Here is a 17,852-nt window from a genome sequence, read left to right as displayed (position 1 = left end):
CGTGAAGTCGCCCGCCCCTGGGGGCGCATGCGCCCCTGGCTAATAATAACCCAGAAGCTCCCAACTTTAAATGCGGGCCGCAAGGCCCAAGCACCCAACTCCACCAAGGTTGATTTTTCAGCCCCTCCAACTCTTGTTACCTGGACCCTTCTTCCTCTTGTCCAGTAGTTACCTGCTTGCTTAATGCATGTTAATTGATCCCCGCACGAACCGGCCCAGGGTTTTCCCTGTGTCTATGCAGGTTTTACCTGGGTCACATTAGCTAGCTTTAAGCTAGGCGACCAATGGGGCGTCAGTCATGGCGCCAATTGCAGCCATGACTGGCCAGTAAACCCCAATAAGCACACGATGCACGCGCCCTTGTCCTGCATGGTTAAAAACCCGCATGGTAGAGTGTATAGGCTTCGGCCTGAGACACACTTAGGTCCTCTCCTAACCTGGACCCTCCCCTACACACTTAGAATTAACTTAGGCTAGGAAAAAAAAAAAAAAATAGGTCAGCCTTCACACTCGCGACACCTTCAAGGCTGCCCCCTCCCCCACCCCACCCCCTCTGTCGCAGGCTCACTGGTACAACAACACGGGCAGTACAGGCAGCTTCAGCCGCCGGGCAGACAGCGAGACAGTCGCCACGCCTCTGCACGCCAGCCAGTCGCTACTCACGTCACTACTACTACTACTCACTGGTCGCTACTACTACTCACAGGTCGCTACTCAAATGTCGCTACTCACACGTAACCACTCACAGGGCATTTACTCGCAGGTAATTTCTCACAAGTAATTTCTTACGAGTCATGACTTACAGGTAATTTCTCACAAGTCATTACTTACAAGTCATTGGTTTTGTGTGATTCGCTGCTAACGAAACTTACAAAATAACGAATTTTCCATATTGTTGTAAACCTTTAGGTCTACAGGAAACATGTTACTGGCGCTGTGATCAAAACCATACTAGTAAATTACAGTAATATTGTGTTACTTAGTTTATATGATTATTTTTCGACTATTTCAATAAAAAAATATTATAAGTAAATAATACAATCTTAATAAAAGTTAAACAAATTTTGGAAAGATTTTTTTAGGATCAAGTTTCCAATATAAAAATATATTAAATGTAAAAGAAATTTTGGAAACTTTTTTTCAGGATCAAGTTTACCATTTATTAAATATTTCTATACATCAATTAGTGCAGGTTTTATCACAATATTGCTAATCGTCAGGGCTTTGGACAATCCACCGGAGAATTTTGCGTCAGCGTTCGTAGGCTGACGTAACCATCGTGCAATCTGCAAATCGCCAACTTGAAATTCCTTCCGATGACCTGTTATTCTACACCACCCCACATCACAACGTAAATAAAAGACCCTAATTTAGTGCCTCAAATTGATAACATTATAGCAATGAATGAATGAATCAAACCAGACCGCGAGATCAATCAAAAGTGCTGAACGGAACGAGCACAGACTGTAACGGCGAAGAACTGTGACGCAACGGCGCTTCAAGTCTGAAAGCCGGGGCTGGTTTACGCTCGCTTCCGAGAACTGTCACTTAGTCACGTGTTATCGCCTCACTTCGCAGCACGTTTAGCGTGGAGTCGCCAACAGCGCTGAAGCTGGAGTCGGTGAGCACTGTAAGCTGCGGTTGTCGTGAGCAGTGTGCTCGAGCAACCCAGTGCTCAGAGACGACTCGGCAATGAGCAGTGTCCACTCGATACCCACAGATTACTATCACATAACACAGTTTTGCTCACTTGAAATTATCACTACCAAGCGGTCGCTAGTTTCAAGACTAAGGGTGAACCATTAGAAAAATACAACTATTTATTTAAAAAGACCCTTCGTAAATAAGCAAGAGAATGTAGTAATTGTTTTCAATTTTCAAATGCCACACATACTCATCAACTGGTCATCGTTACGCGTAACTACGACCAGGAAAAATTGAAAGATGAAATAGGATCACGGAGGTGGGGAGGTGGCCTTTAGCAGACGAAAACAAGATGGCAGCCTCGAATCCCTGAATCCCCCTCCGACCACCGGTGCCCCAGGACATACCAAATATTCCTACTGACAGTTGTCCAGGGGTTCCGGAAACACAGCAGCTCTGAGGACTGCTCTCAGCGAGGCCAACAGGCGCAGATGGAGCTGTTATAACCGCAGGACCAATCCCCGAGGCTAGTTCCTCTTGCTCGAGCACTACTGCACTACTGCACTACTAGCACGGGCTCCAGTCGCACAGGCCCAGCTGTGGGAAGCCTTCATTTCACAGACGAGAGAGCCAAACAACCGATCGTGCATCTTCTAGGGTTATTTTTTGTTCAATGTAAAAGGTTAGGTTAGCTACATTATAAATACTTTAAAACATCGTGGATGGTTGATTTGGTTAGGATAGCTACATTAAAGATACTGCGAAATCATGTGAACGGTTTCCTAGCCCTGGGATAGCTACATATTAAAAAGTTATTTGCTAAGCAACCATAAAATGATTTCACAGTATTTTTAATGTAGCTATACTTACCTAATATAACCAACCATCCACAATGTTGTAAAGTATTTATAACGTAGTTAATCGACCGCAAAATCTAATACCATACCGGATTATACAATGAGATAGAACGGAAAATAAAAGGGAGCATGAACTTCGGGTGTGGCTCTCTCGCCTGTGAAATGAAGGCTTCCCGGCTCCTGTGGACCAGACTGCGCTGGTGCGGCGTGCACACGGGAGCAGTGGACCACAGACCAGGTCCATTCCTGGGCGAGGGGAGGGACAGTTCAGTGGACCCGCACGCGCCGATGTGCCGGCAGTCTTGTTTACAAATGCATCAGCCGTACGCACGGGCCCCGCAAGGGTGGGACTGGGTGGACCCCTGGACCCAGCCCTGTTTATTTTTAAATACTTAACTATCATAGTTTTTACAAACAAAAATAATTAAATGTTTTTTATTCGATGAAATTTTAGAAGATTTTACACACCTGCAGCTAATTTTATTTTTCTGTAACTATTTTATATTTTTATCTTAATGTGTGAAATAAATATAAATACTTGCTGTGGTTATTTTAAAGGAAAATAATTTTATAAACAAAGCGTAGTTTGGACTTACAAAATTAGTAACCATAATTAAACCCTGTATTTTCAGGTTAAATAACATTCTAAAAAGAGTGTAGGTAAGAGGTAACCATGCAGTTATAATGTAGTACGTGACTGTAAAATTAGGGGGGGGGGGGTTTCTCCGATCCTGGGTCCTGGGCCCGTAATCGAATGTGGGGGGCCATGGCTGTACCTCTACTGAAGGTTAAATTGCGGGAAAATGTCAACTCATGTCATTACATTTTTCATTACGAAGATTCGTTTCGGACTTGAATGAAATATATAAGAAATATTAACGCAGTGACCGAACAGCCTAACTACAGGCTGGAACGTGTCGTTACCACAACGCCGAAATACCATAACGCCGAATGTAAAAATTGACCACAACGCCGACAGCTAGAAAACTGCTGTGTACCACAACGCCGAAATAACAACTGAATGAATTTGTGTGTGTTTCTTAAATGTACCTTAACGCCAAAATACCACAATGAAACCTAACCTTACCTAACCTAATCTAACCTAGCGTAATATAACCTAACCTAACTTAACCTAGCCTATCCTAGCCTAACCTAGCCTAACCTAGTCTAACCTAACCTAGTCTAACCTAAGCTAGTCTAACCTAACCTTTGTGGCAGTCCTGCAATGACATTTTTCGGCGTTGTGGTATTTCGGCGTTGTGGTACACAGCAGTTTTCTAGCTGTCGGCTTTGTGGTCAATTTGGCATTCGGCGTTGTGGTGCGTCCCCGGCTGGAACAGCCGCTACAGATCAGGAGGAGAGACGCGGGGAAGACGGCTCCGCGTGTGACGAGCCGGGGGGAGGAGGAAGGGCATCGCGAGGCCGGGCTGACCCCGTGACCCCTGGCGCGCAGCTGCTGCTGACGTCACGGCCTGCACCCGCCCTCCGCAGCTAGGGCCTGCACCCGCCGTCCTCGTGTGTCACGTCACTAACCTAGCGATCACGGTCTACACATTAAAAAAGGTGGTTGTCTGCAAAGTCGGTTTACGGACGATAATTTTACGTGATAACGTCATAACAAAACATTTATGAAAAAATTGCATACTTTTTAATTTTCAAATATTATTATTTACAGTTTTTGCTAAATTTAATTTAAATAATTTGTTTGAATATAATCACGAACAATTAGTTTAAAAAGCCCGCCTTAACCTGTTTGATATTATAGAAGATTTTCTCGCACGGTGGTTGGCCGGTTATTGCACGCTCCGCTTAGGCGGAACGTGACAATTTTTCGTGCGTGCAGTCGGCGTTCATCGAATTATAAGACGTTATCACGTCAAAAAATTAACTGCAAAAAAAATTGAAAATACTCGACAATCAACACACGCTCGCAGCTTGCAGACTCTACTGTGTGTGCGCGCGCGCGTGTGAGTGAAAGTGAAAGTTGAGCCATTCAATAAATGTTAAGTTTTGAATAGTGTTTGAGGTAACGACTAAAACGATGCCCTGGGGGTTTATTCTACCGTAAGATTTCGATGTCGATTCCGACATACTGCTCGCTCGCCGATCGGAACCAATCAGTTTAATCTGCAATGTTCGGGTCTGACGTTTCCCCGCCCCTTCTCTTCTGCCTCTCCCTGCCGGGGTTACAGACATACAACATGGCGACACTAAATCACCGTTAAATATTCATAATGTATCACTAAATCGCAGCTGTTTTTTATTTCAAACTCCGCGCTTGCAAGACGGCAAGATACTGTAAACGTGTGGAACAACACATATTATTTATATTACATTGTCGCAAATTAAAGAAACGTCTTGTCTTCGTTTAGCACGAAACAAGGGAAATTTAGAGTGACGTTTCCCGCCCTATGCCGATAAATCATTCTGTGTATCCACACGTGTGAAGTTGTGTTAGAAGAAAATGGTATTCGTCGTACGACAATTTTTGTGCAGTTAACCCAATTAACATCTTGCTAAATTAAATGTAACAACACAATCATTTGATTATTAATGTTTTATGTCTGTGTGATGTTAACGTTTCATTTAGCCACCTGTAATGCATCTTATATTGCCACATGAATTATTTGTATGTTTATTGGTATGTTTAAATGAACTTACATTTACTTTGGAAAAATAATAAACGTGTCACAAAGTTTTGGGACAAATAATTGCAGTTAATTAAATTATAAGTTTATATAATAGTCTGCTGATAGCATTAACAAAAACTTCAAATATATAAATGCTATAGAGTAGGTTTTGCTTTGTTGTTTGAGTATTTCTTTTAGCAATTTGGGAATTCCATAAAATTCTTCAAATTCTATTCTTGAGTTCCCTTCGTTATATTTGATGATATTATAAACCATCATTGGGTTATTTCAAGCAGATAACAGGTAGTTTACCATTGGAACAGTATGCTGGTTTACATTAGGTTAGCTACTTTTAAAATACTGAAGAGTCATTTTAACGGTTCGTTAGGTTACATTTAAAATACTGTTACATCGCGCGAATGGCTGGATGGATTAGGCAGTTTTAATTCAAACACTGTAAATTGTGTGAACGATTAGTTAGGTTATGTATGATGCAATAAAAATAATAATTGGTGTAAACTGTTGGTTAGGTTATGTCAGCGACATTTAAAATACTTAACGGCGTTCTCCATTAAGAATTCACAACCCATTTTCGGAATTAAATGTTCTTAGTAAATCACCTTCTCTAGGAAATTACCATTATTTTAAACAGGGATAAAAAGCTTCAGGTAGAAAAGTAAGTATAGAGTTAAAGTTCAGTGAAGCGGGGTGGTAGATTTACAATTAAAACTGCAGAAGGTGAAGATTGAATTTTTTAAAACTTTAAAAATTTACATATTAAAAACTTTCTGAAATAACTAATAACCATAAAAATGTTATAATTATTTGTATCGCAGGACAGATTATTAATTTTCTAACCTTGGTTTTTGAAAGTAATGGTTTTTTTCGGATGAAGTTGAACTAACCATCGAAATATTTATTTTCCCCCGTATCTACAAATATCACTTGATTATTTTCCCGCAAAGTATTTTGTTATTACAAGCAGTTTTTATACATAAATGACTTTATTACGCATGTCTCTTCGACGAGAGGAAAAGAACAGTTAACTGGAGTCATGCTAGAAATGTTTAACGTTGTTTTAGCCAAACTTTAGTTGTGAATGTATTAATGCACTAAGAGATATTTTTTTTTTAAAAAAAAAAAAAGGCATGCTTAAATACTCTCTTAGCTTTCGGTCATTTGAAACCTACATCGGAGACAGAAAAAAAAACTTATTTCGTCATAAATGAGGCAAATAAACTCATTATAGGTATTAAATGTAGCTTCTAATTTGCATTGTTGATGTAAATCAAACTGCCATAAAAATCAACATTTGTTGATAATCGCGCGTTTGAGCAGAATGGAAACGCAGTTTTGCGTGCACTTCCCTACAGCTAGTGTAAGGAAACATCTCGAGAGTGACGTCACAGACTGCTAAGACAGAGCACACCTTGAAGCGGGCGGGCAGCGAGCTCGGAGACGCCCCCGCCAGACACGCGAGGTGTTGATGTCGCGGACTGCTTGCCGAGAGACTGGCGCCGTGGTGGACGGGAAGCATTCTTTTCACAGACGAGAGAGCCAAACACCCGATCATGCATCTTCGGTTATTTATTTTTTGTTCATTGTAAATAAATATGGCGGCGTTGATAAAAGGAAAGTCCATAAACAAGGCAACAGTATTTATTTGTACGCCGCCATATTTTTCGTTTGCCGTGTGTCCGTGAATGTTTATTTTGGACAACTCATGATAACTAATGGTCAATTAGGTTAGGTTAGCTACATTATAAATACTTTAAAACACTGTGGACGGTTGATTTGGTTAGGATAGCTACACTAAAGATACTGTAAAATCATGTAAACGGTTTCCTAGCGCTGGATAGCTACATATTAAAGAGTTATTTGCTAAGCAACCATAAAATGATTTTACAGTATTTTTAATGTAGCTATACTTACCTAATATAACCAACCATCCACAATGTTTTAAAGTATTTATAATGTAGCTAACCTATCCTAATCGACCGCAAAATTTAATGCCACACCGGTTGATACAGTGAGATAGAACGGCGTATGACGTATGAGTAAGCTACATCCCAAATAAACACACCTGCTGTGGTACGGGAAAGAAAAGCGAGCATGAACTTCGGGGAACTGCGGGCGTGGCTCTCTCGCCTGTGAAATGAAGGCTCCCCGTGGTAGCACGCGGGGTGTCGGGGAGGGGGTAAGCCGGTAGCTGGCCGAGATGGCCCGTCTGGGGCGTGTCAGCCGAGTAGCGGCCCTGACACACTACTCCCCGCTACTCTCTCCTCGCCGAGGCCTCGCTACTCGCTACTCGCTGTCCGGGGGAGTTCATTCCGAGCCACTCGGACACGACGATTATCAGACCATTTCACGTGTCTGGTGTTCTGAGCTACGTGCGGCGTCTCGATTCTCGCTGGCCGCAGATCGGGAGAACCCGCCTGCTTATTCACTATTTACATTATTTATAAGTAAAATTAAATACCTTTGCCAATTTATGTTTAACTATCTATGATTCCACTATATACGACATGGTATATGATAATCAGTTTTCTTTCCTTTTAAAATCATGTTAGGTAGTGTGGCAGAGTGGGAACGGTCATGGAGCTAAAGGTTTTTTTTAATTTTCCTTTAATAAATAATAATGTTTTTACAATAACCATATCATAAATGTAAATAAGTATCAAATTTAATTAGGTAAAAGAGCACTGGGTGCTGAAGTGCCCTGTTGTAATACCAAAATCTGTAAAGTGTACAAACTGTGACAATAAAAACCTATTGAATTGAATTGAAAATTGAGTTATAATCGCAACCAAAATCAATCGTGAGTTCGAATCTCTCCTCATAGAATAATTTTTTGTTTGTTTCGGAATTACGTAGTTTTCGTTTTTGTTCAAACAATTTAAGACTTCAAATAATTTAAGGTACCTGGCATAAGTATTTTTAACATTTTCTTGTCTTGCCATCATACTCAAATATTTTTTAGTAATATTATTTTCGTATTTAATATTTAAATTAATTTTTTAAGACTTATTTTTTAAATATTATTTCTTGTTTAAAACTATGCTCAAAAAACTTCATCTTTATTCAAAAAATTAAGATAAAAGGGATTATTTTGTTATGCAAAATCACAGGAGATTTCACTGATAAAAGTAGGGCACGAAAAACTGTCTATAGTCGACTGTAATAAAAAAGCCGCCTAATTTTTTTCGTTCTTATTTTTTTTTTGGATGAAGATAAATGCTAAATCACTTTAAAGAATTTAAAAAAAAAAAATTTTCTTGTCAGGGAACCGAACTCAAAACAGCCTCACGCAACACTCCAATGCGATGCAGTAGTGCTAACCTCTGCTGAATCACCCGATACAAATGTTGTCAAAGCTAACACATATTATTGAGTAAAAACCAGGTAAGCTTTAAGATAAGCGTGTATTTACTTTTTATTTCTATATATTCAATTTTAAACTTTAAAAGGCATTTTTTTTTAAAGTCAAAACTTCTATAGGAAGGTTTGGATAGGGAGTAAATTCATGTAAGTCGTCATCGACATGGTCACGTGATGTGTTATTTTTTTTTTTTTTAATATTTCAAGGATAAAACATAAATTATTATATTTTTAAAGATACAAGTTTTTAATTTTATCTTTATTTTCCAAGGAAATTTTAACGTTATTGTGTGGTACATATTGCGAGTATTGGATATTATTTAGTAGGTAGTTAAGTTGAGGTATTGTTTTTTTTTTCGTTTGTTTATTTATTTACGATGTGAATTTCTTCAAATGTCAGGTTATTGATTTATTAGAGATAATGTTGATTATTTGTAGATTTAAGTTAATAATTTTTTTATTCTTTCAATTAAAAAACTTCATTTATTTTAATTTTAAAGTTATTATTGGTAGGACAAGACTTATGGGTTCGCGTCACCGACATGCTAGTGATATAATACCAAAATCATTTTCTTGCGTACATTTGACGTAGAAATGATTTGACATTACATATTTAAAAACAAATTTTTAAGTTTTCATTTCTGTCGACAGTCCCCATGACTGACTTTTGTTTTAGTATTTCAATGTTTAGTTCGCCTAGTGATTGATTGTGTTACATTTAATTTAGCAATATATTGCCTGTGTAAACTGCACAAGATTTTTCTACGGGGAATAACATTTTAATATAACAAAAATACACACGTGTGGATACATAGGATAATTGATCGGCATACGGCGGGAAACGTCACTAAAATTTCCCTTGTTTCGTGCTAAACGAAGACAAGACGTTTCTTTCACTTGCGACTTGTAATATAAATAACATATGCTGTTCCACACGTTTACGGTATCTTGCCGTCTTGCAAGCGCAGAGTTTAAATACATAGCTACGATTTAGTGATACATTATGAAGATTTAACGGTGATTTAGTGTCGCCATGTTTATATATATTTATATTTCTCTATTTATTTTAATGTAGCTACACTAACCTAACTAACCGTCCATATTGTTTTAAAGTGTTTTAATGTAGCTAACCTAACCGACCACTTTTAATATTTTTAATCATTTTTCCTGCGCACAAATGAAACAAATCCCGAGGTTGGCCGAAGGTGAATATTCGGGCGTGTTCGGGCAGCGACAGAACTTGATGGACATCTCAGGCTTCCCGCAGAAGAGAAGGACAGGGGAGTCGTCGGACCCGAACATTGCCGAGAGAGTGCTCAGAATAATAGCATTCCAAACACTGTCGGTAAAACTGTGTCTTCCCGATCGGCGTGCCAACAGTGTGTCGGAATCCACACCGAAAGCTTACGATAGAAGACACGAGAAACTCGGGCTTCCCGCAGCGACAGCCAAGACGTGCCAGTGGCCACGCCGGAGGGCGTAACTGGCCGCGTGCACAGTTTGCTAGCCTGCTAGCCACGGGAAGCCTTCTTTTCACATACGAGAGAGCCAAACGTCCGATCGTGCATCTTCGGGTGATTTATTTTATTTTGTTCATTGTAAATAAATATGACGGTGTTGACAAATGGAAAGACCATAAACAAGGCAACGGTATTTATTTGTACGCCGCCATATTTTTCGTTTGCCGTGTGTCCGTGAATGTTTATTTTGGACAACTCATGATAACTAATGGTCAATTAGGGAAGGTTAGCTACATTATAAATATTTTAAAACATTGTGGACGGTTGATTTGGATAGGATAGCTACATTAAAGATACTGTGAAATCATGTAAATGGTTTCCTAGCGCTGGATAGCTACATATTTAAAAGTTATTTGCTAAGCAACCATAAAATGTTTATACAGTATTTTTAATGTAGCTATACTTACCTAATATAACCAACCATCCACAATGTTTTAAAGTATTTATAATGTAGCTAACCTATCCTAATCAGCCGCAAAATTTAATGCCACACCGGTTTATACAATGAGATAGAACGGCGTATGACGTATGAGCAAACTACATCCCAAATAAATACACCTGTGGTACGGGAAAAAAAAGCGAGAATGAACTTGGGGGAACTTGGGGTGTGGCTCTCTCGTCTGTGGAATGAAGGCTTCCCTCTTGGCCCGAGGCTAGGTGGTGTCAGACAGCGCCCAGGCCAGGTTGGCGAGGGAGGGGGGAACACCGCACAGAGGCGGCTGCTGTTTAAGGCGTTAATGGCCAGCTCGGCGAGGCCCGCGGCCTGGATAAGGCGGCGAGGCGGCAGGCCTGGCCAGGCGGCAGCAAGGACACAAGGACACAAGGACACGGCACACCGGCTCCCAACTCGCTCTCTGGCATTCCCTCCATAGCTCACTGTTCACCCCTGCCGGATAACACTTCATAGTTTGTAGAGACCGGAAAATTTCGCGAATTCATTTCGCGATAGGCTAAAATACAAATAGTTATGCCTCAGTGCTGCCTCTGTTATTGGCTCACTACTCACCTGGATGACTCTGGGCCAATGAGAAACACCCAAGCGAAGCTTTATCGAATCACAGGCTGCTACGTTGGGACGTCTCGCAAGACAGCAGCCAATGAGTGGATGGCATTTGACCGAGTGTACGTAGAACTATGGAGTTCATCCTGCAGGTCATTGAACCCGTGAATTTTTCCGGTCCCTAGTTATTTGGTGATAACATTTGTGACGGAACACTAACTGAAAAAAAAAGGGGGGGTTGTCTGTAAAGTCGGTTTACGGACGATAATTTTAAATGATAACGTCATAAGAAAACATCGATGAAAAATTGCATACTTTTTTTAATTTTCAAACATTATTTACAGTTTTTTTGCAAATTTAATTTAAATAATTTATCTAAATTTAAATCACGAACAATTAGTTAAAAAAGCCCGCCTTAACCTGTTTGAATATTATAGAAGATATTCTCGCACGGTGGTTGGCCGGTTCTTGCACGCTCGGCTCAGGCGTAAAGGTGACAATTTTTTTCGTGCGTGCAGCCGGCGTTCATCGATTTATAAGACGTTATCACGTCAAAAAAAAGTTTGTGATTTTTTATTTGATATTTTTAGTAGTGGAATCATCTTTACCTAAGTGCCTATGGAATGAATATTTAGGAAATATATTTGCTTGCTGTGTTTCATTCAGAGCATCCTGTAATAATATTTAATTTTTATTTTTAAGGAGGCGTAACTGAAATATGCCATCTTGGTTTCAACCATTTGCCAAAAAACTTTTTTCTATAAAATTAATTTTGAAAAATTGGCTCTATTGGAGCATAGCACATAATAAAATAGAAAGCCTGGTTATTAATAGTGACTAACAGCTAAAAATAGTTTCTCCTGTGGGATAATAGTTGATGTTTATCATTGAATTATTCTTTTTTTATTATTTTTAAATGATCATAACTGAAAAAATACAGTTAGACACTATGTTAAAGGCTTAGAACAATAAAAAAATTAAAAATTAATAGTTAAAGATAGTACACTAAATAATATTTAAATGTTACGAAGCCGGGCGGTACCTAGCTGGCAACACTGTGCGCCATTTACTACGAGCGAGAGACAGTCGAAAGTCTTCAGTTGTAAGAGACGGTTCATGACCTCGAGCCTACGATGTGACGAGTTTCTAACAATGCTTTTGGCAAACTCTGAGGCAGTCAATGTTGGTGCCGCAAATTTTTGTTAATGCAGAGTTACTTTCCTAAACCGTGCATGGCAAATAAAAAAAAATATATTTTTTTTTTCGGCGTGCCGTAAACAAGTGGGAAGCCTTCCTTTCACAGACGAGAGAGCCAAACGCCCGATCGTGCATCTTCGGGTTTTTTTTTTGTTCATTGTAAAAGGTTAGGTTAGCTACATTATAAATACTTTAAAACATTGTGGACGGTTGATTTGGTTAGGATAGCTACATTAAAGATACTATGAAATCATGTAAACGGTTTCCTAGCCCTGGATAGCTACATAATTATTAAAAAGTTATTTTCTAAGCAACCATAAAATGATTTTACAGTATTTTTAATGTAGCTATACTTACCTAATATAACCAACCAGACACAATGTTTTAAGGTATTTATAATGTAGCTAACCTATCCTAATCGGCCGCAAAAATTCATGCCACACCGGTTTATACAATCAGATAGAACGGGGGGAAAAAAAGCGAGCATGAACTTCGGGGAACTTCGGGTGCGGCTCTCTCGTCTGTGAAATGAAGGCTTCCCCCTCCCGGCATGCCCAGCGCAGTCGATAGTCGATAGTCGATAGTCGATAGTCGACACGGAAGGCCGCGCGACCCAAGGCCGTCCTGGTTCTTCCCTTGGAGCGGCCTAGCGACTATATGTCCATAAAGAGCTGTGTGTGGTATGTGCTCGTTTCAGCACCGCACAAAGCCTACTAGCAGGCTGTCCCGTGCAAAGAAACTACACGTAACGGGGGAAAAGAAGGTAAATGTGGTTTCATAATAAAAAATTCAAATTTAAGAGTTAAAATATCAGGATTAAATGGTAAAAAAATTAAAAATTACGAATTCCTTTTTTAACTTTTTCCCCAATTACACTTAGGTACATGGGCGTAGATCCCGGGGGGGCCAGGGGGGCCCGGGCCCCCCCTGGAATTAATGGGCCCCTCCTTGGGGGGGCCCACTTCGTGATTTTAAAGTTAATGATGTACACAACATATATGTATATATATATTATATATATATAATCAGATTATTATTTACAACGACGACAGACACTTTGACATGCTTTACATTCCTACCTTCGAGTTCCGTAGTTATTTTCCCCTACCCCTTCTGCGACGAAAGCCATGGTATGGAGTTTTCCAGTGAGAACTTTGAAACCCTTAATTCCTAGAAACTTTTCATTTATTCATTCCAAAGAACGAAGCTAGGGTAGGGTTCCGTTAGCATTTCCTCCCCATTGTTACCCACACTACCTTGTCCTCTGAAACGACAGTATTATAGGTTTCAGGTAGTCTGTTTTTAAAGTGGTTTTGCTCTCGTGTGCGCCAGTCTTCTGCTTTCTTGCCAACATCAACATGGATAAGTTCGTGACGCGGAAGAAACGGAAAACAGAATCTGATTCTCACCTGGTAAGCTTGATTGTTTTATAAGTAGTGACTATTATTTATGTAATATATTTAATTTAAGTGATTATGTAACGTTATTTCTTCCAGTAAATAAACAACTTAATACTTTAACAGAAATTATAGCAGAATTTAGTTTATTTACGAACTGAAATGTATATACCGTTTTCTGGAATTTTTTTTAGCTCATGTCCATTCTGTAAGGCTAGCTGCTCTGTACGTTACATGTGAATATACAGGGAAAATTTTTTCCCTCGTCAATATGGAATTTAACATCACTCCCCTTTGATTATCAAACGATAATTTTCACAATTCATGGCCGATAATCACTTTATAACATTTTTTATTTGATAACTGCAACACTGCAGGAGTAAACAGAAGTAAGAGTGAGAAAGAAGTATTTTAACGTTACACATCCGTATTTAAGTTAATAAGGAAGCAAACTCGTCTATTTAATAACTAATCAAGCGGCATATTTTAACTAAATAATTCACTGCCGAAATACTGATTATACTAAATATAAGCCGAGAAATGTATGTGGTCCAATTAGCTGTAGGATAAAATTCATGGTTCTATCTCCGAGATTTTTCATTTGTGTCATTAAGTTTTTTTCTTTTTTTACCTGGTTGATGCCTTTACTAAATAAAATAGTCTTTAAGGGTTTTAATATGATTCGATCGTTCATTTGATGTTGATCCGTTGATTAGCTTTGGTGCTTTGGGTTTTTAGGGCGCATCAAAAACTGTGAACAAAGAATTTCACGAACAGCATTTGAATCGCAGTAATTATGTGATGTGGCATAAAAAACCCGACAAAGTGCGAGTCGAACTCGCGCACGAAGGGTTCCGTACCATTATCTATAAAAACGGCAAAAAAAAAATCATGTCTGTTGTATGGGAGCCCCACTTAAATATTTATTTATTCTATTTTAGTATTTCTTGTTATAGCGGCAACAGAAATACATCATTTGTGAAATTTTATTCTGATTTCACGTTTGTTGTATGGGAGCCCCCCCTTAAATATTTGTTTTATTTTAATTTAATCATTTATTTTTAATGTAAATATATAACTAAATAATCTGTGAATATTTCAAGCGTCTACCTGTTGCCTATTTCAATATCGAGCAAACGTAAAAATAAAGTGTATAACATACGAGCTTATCATCCAGAGAAGACTTGTTTCGGTTGACTTCTAGCGCAAAATTCTTAAACCACAGAATTCACGGGCCCCCCTGGAAATCCTACAGATTTTCGCCCATGCTTAGGTATAAGAAGTGTTAACAGAGATAAATATGATTTTATGATAAACAAATAATATACATAAGAATTATAAACATACAAAAACTACAAACTTCTCTACGCACTTTTCCTAAATTGTCCAGTGTAAAAGGGGGAGATTAGGGGCCACATTTAGTATCTCCGAATTTACTAGAAGTTTGATACATTGTACTTTCAATTCCAACCACTCAGTGGGTAAAATTGGTATAAGTTTTGTTTTATGACCTCTCATAAATCGTGCGGGAAGCTATACTATTGTAGGTAACATGATTCATACCCTATAGTGCAATCAAAAATTAAGGAGTTTTTAAGGATCATTTACTTAATCGCTTCCACCAATATCATGAAGAAGAAAACTATTTGTAATATCACAACATTCCTCAAGAAAATAACAATGTTCAATAGTTAATGCAAAAAAAATAATATACTTGGTTAGTTCAATTCTTGCAGATTCGTCCTTATTATCCATGATTAGCTTTGGAACATATATTTAATCCAAGCATAGTATCTATCCGGAATTTGAACTTCTAACGTTTAATTTGATTACATTTACATTTACTTTATAAAATTAAAGAAAGAAAGTAAAACACGTGTTATCAGTTAAATGTGGGATGCAAAATAAAATATATATTTTTTTTATTTATAAAATCTAATCACGTGGTTCGAGATTCACCAGTTGTACCACGCATGCGCAAAGCGTTGTTTGCTGCCGAGTCGGAAACAAAAAAACGTTTAAAGTGCCGGGGTTTATCCATTACTTGCAAGCTACCGGTCTTTAATAAGGAATTGTTAAAGGTTTCTTGAGGAAATTTCAGGACTTTTAAAGGCCCTTGTTAATGTAAGACAGATCAAGGACTCGTGTTGGGGTCTCGAGGAGGCCCGCGAGGGGCGGGGGGACCGGACACACGGACACTGCGGACACACGGACACACGGACACAGCGGACGTGCTCAGCGATTCAACAGCCGGGGGCGTCTCCGGGTGCTAACGTGCACCTCTTTTTTAAACACCCTGTCGGTTAATCAGAAAATAAAATGCCGCATCTCGCGCCACTAACTCTCGGCCGCTGAAAAGAGTCACCAAATGCCCGAGACGGCAGTGAGTCAACGGCCTGCCACCAGGAAGAGCCTGCTCACGTGGTTTTGGTAGTGTTGAGTTAGCCGAAAACATGTAGGATCCACAGCACAGGGTAAAGGAGCCCAGGTCATATTCCTTTCCCGTGGCAGGCTAGAACTTACGTGAGGCATTTAAAAGGACTTGCAACATAATGTATCTGTCTCAACTGCCATCACTTCAACACGATGGGTCTCCAAACATCTGAAGGCGGAGGGGATATGCTCCCGGCAGAGGGGAGTCGCGGCTGTGTTTACGCCACAGGACTTCAACACGGTCCCACCGCGCGGTGCGCATCAGGTCAACAGAGAGAGCTGGGGGCTTACCTCCTGCCAGTCCTGGACGCCTGGTCGCCCTCCTCTGCCGCGGAGTCCTGCAACAACCAACAACACTTCATTACTCACTCACTCACTCACTCACTCACTCACTCACTCACTCACTCACTCACTCACTCACTCTTAACGCTGTGTGAATCCCGTTTTCACGTCGCTCTTTGCTAGCCTGTTCCTCCCAGGGAAGCCTTCATTTCACAGACGAGAGACACACACCTCAACCGTCCACAATGTTTTAAAGTATTTGTAATGTAGCTAACCTAACCATTAGTTATCATGAGTTACAATGAACAAAAAAAAAAACAACCCGAAGATGCACGATCGGACGTTTGGCTCTCTCGTCTGTGAAAAGAAGGCTTCCCATTCCTCCTAGCATTGCTGGCGATTCCGTGGCGCAGAGATAATATATATGCACAGCGCCATGTTTCGACGAGACCGATGAAGTGCCTTAGTGTGCCACGTTTTGAACGCGCGTTATCTGTCAAATATACTTCAAGCCTCCGCTTGCAATTATGAAATCTACCAACCACTCACTGCTGTGTCAATTTCCCAGCGCTAATGAGAGGATTAAATTGAACGCGCATAATAGATGTTAAGGCACGTTTGAATTGTAGCATGCTAATGTTGATGCGAACTCTATTCATACGAATCGCTCTGCCAATATGGTTGCCATCCCGAATCCACAGCAATGAAGATTAATGAAATGACCAGAGAAAATTAGCACGTGAATTAGTTTTTCAAGAGGTTGTACATTTAAAACAATTTGTGTGATATATTTTAAAAAATTCGTTTGCACTATATTAAGAAATGGAATTGTTATTAAGTATTTAGTCTGCTGTACTCAATGAAAGTGTTTATTAGGCAGCTGACAACTGACTTGCGAGGCCCACACATCTGCAGTGCTGTGGCCGAGAGCTGGCCTGATCCAGTCAGCGCCGCCGGGACCGGGCAGGAACTGCTCTCGCCGCGCTCCCCCGAGTGTACCGCGCGCGGTCTCCCACGAGGCCACGTAGCACGCTTCAAGTGTTCAACATAACAGACACGGATAAAAACTTGATAAAAAATACCGAAAGGAAAGTTGGAGTATTTAATGCTAATTATGGGCAAGGGCATCGCAAGGTGGGGGGGGGTAGGGGGGAAGTTGCCCCCCCCCTAGAGCCCTAGAGATTCAAAAAATGTAGCCAAATGCAAAAAAAAAACCTACTTTTCCCACAACTCCCCCCCCCCCAGGCCATCGGCTGGCGACGCCCTTGATCATGGGTATATTCTTAATATTTTGGGATTCATTATCAGATTTTTATTTTGATCGCTAAAATATATAACTTCCACGCTACATTAAAAATGTTATAATTGGTCGTTGTTATTCGTATTTAATACGACAAAATTCAGATTCTATCCCTTAGAAGTGAGTCCTTTTGATTGTGGCTGGATTCTCTAAGGGCTGCAGGGGCGCCTGCCCGGCCTGGGGTGTGGCAGACAGGCTCTCCGGGGTCCCTGCG

At 39.9% G+C, this 17,852-nt stretch overlaps 1 protein-coding gene across 2 annotated transcripts in view; it reads right to left on the bottom strand.

Moving 5' to 3' along the window:
• LOC134530101 (protein phosphatase Slingshot) overlaps nt 1-17,852 on the bottom strand; it is a 219,616-nt gene that overhangs the window by 114,609 nt on the left and 87,155 nt on the right. For both annotated transcript variants that reach the window (XM_063364697.1, XM_063364696.1), the window contains exon 2: nt 16,348-16,394. In XM_063364697.1, the coding sequence (XP_063220767.1) occupies nt 16,348-16,394 (47 nt within the window). The remainder of the gene's footprint in view (nt 1-16,347; nt 16,395-17,852) is intronic.

The sequence above is a fragment of the Bacillus rossius genome, chromosome 3 (assembly GCF_032445375.1).
Source record: "Bacillus rossius redtenbacheri isolate Brsri chromosome 3, Brsri_v3, whole genome shotgun sequence".
NCBI lineage: Eukaryota > Metazoa > Arthropoda > Insecta > Phasmatodea > Bacillidae > Bacillus > Bacillus rossius.
This window is presented reverse-complemented; position numbering and strand designations above follow the sequence as displayed.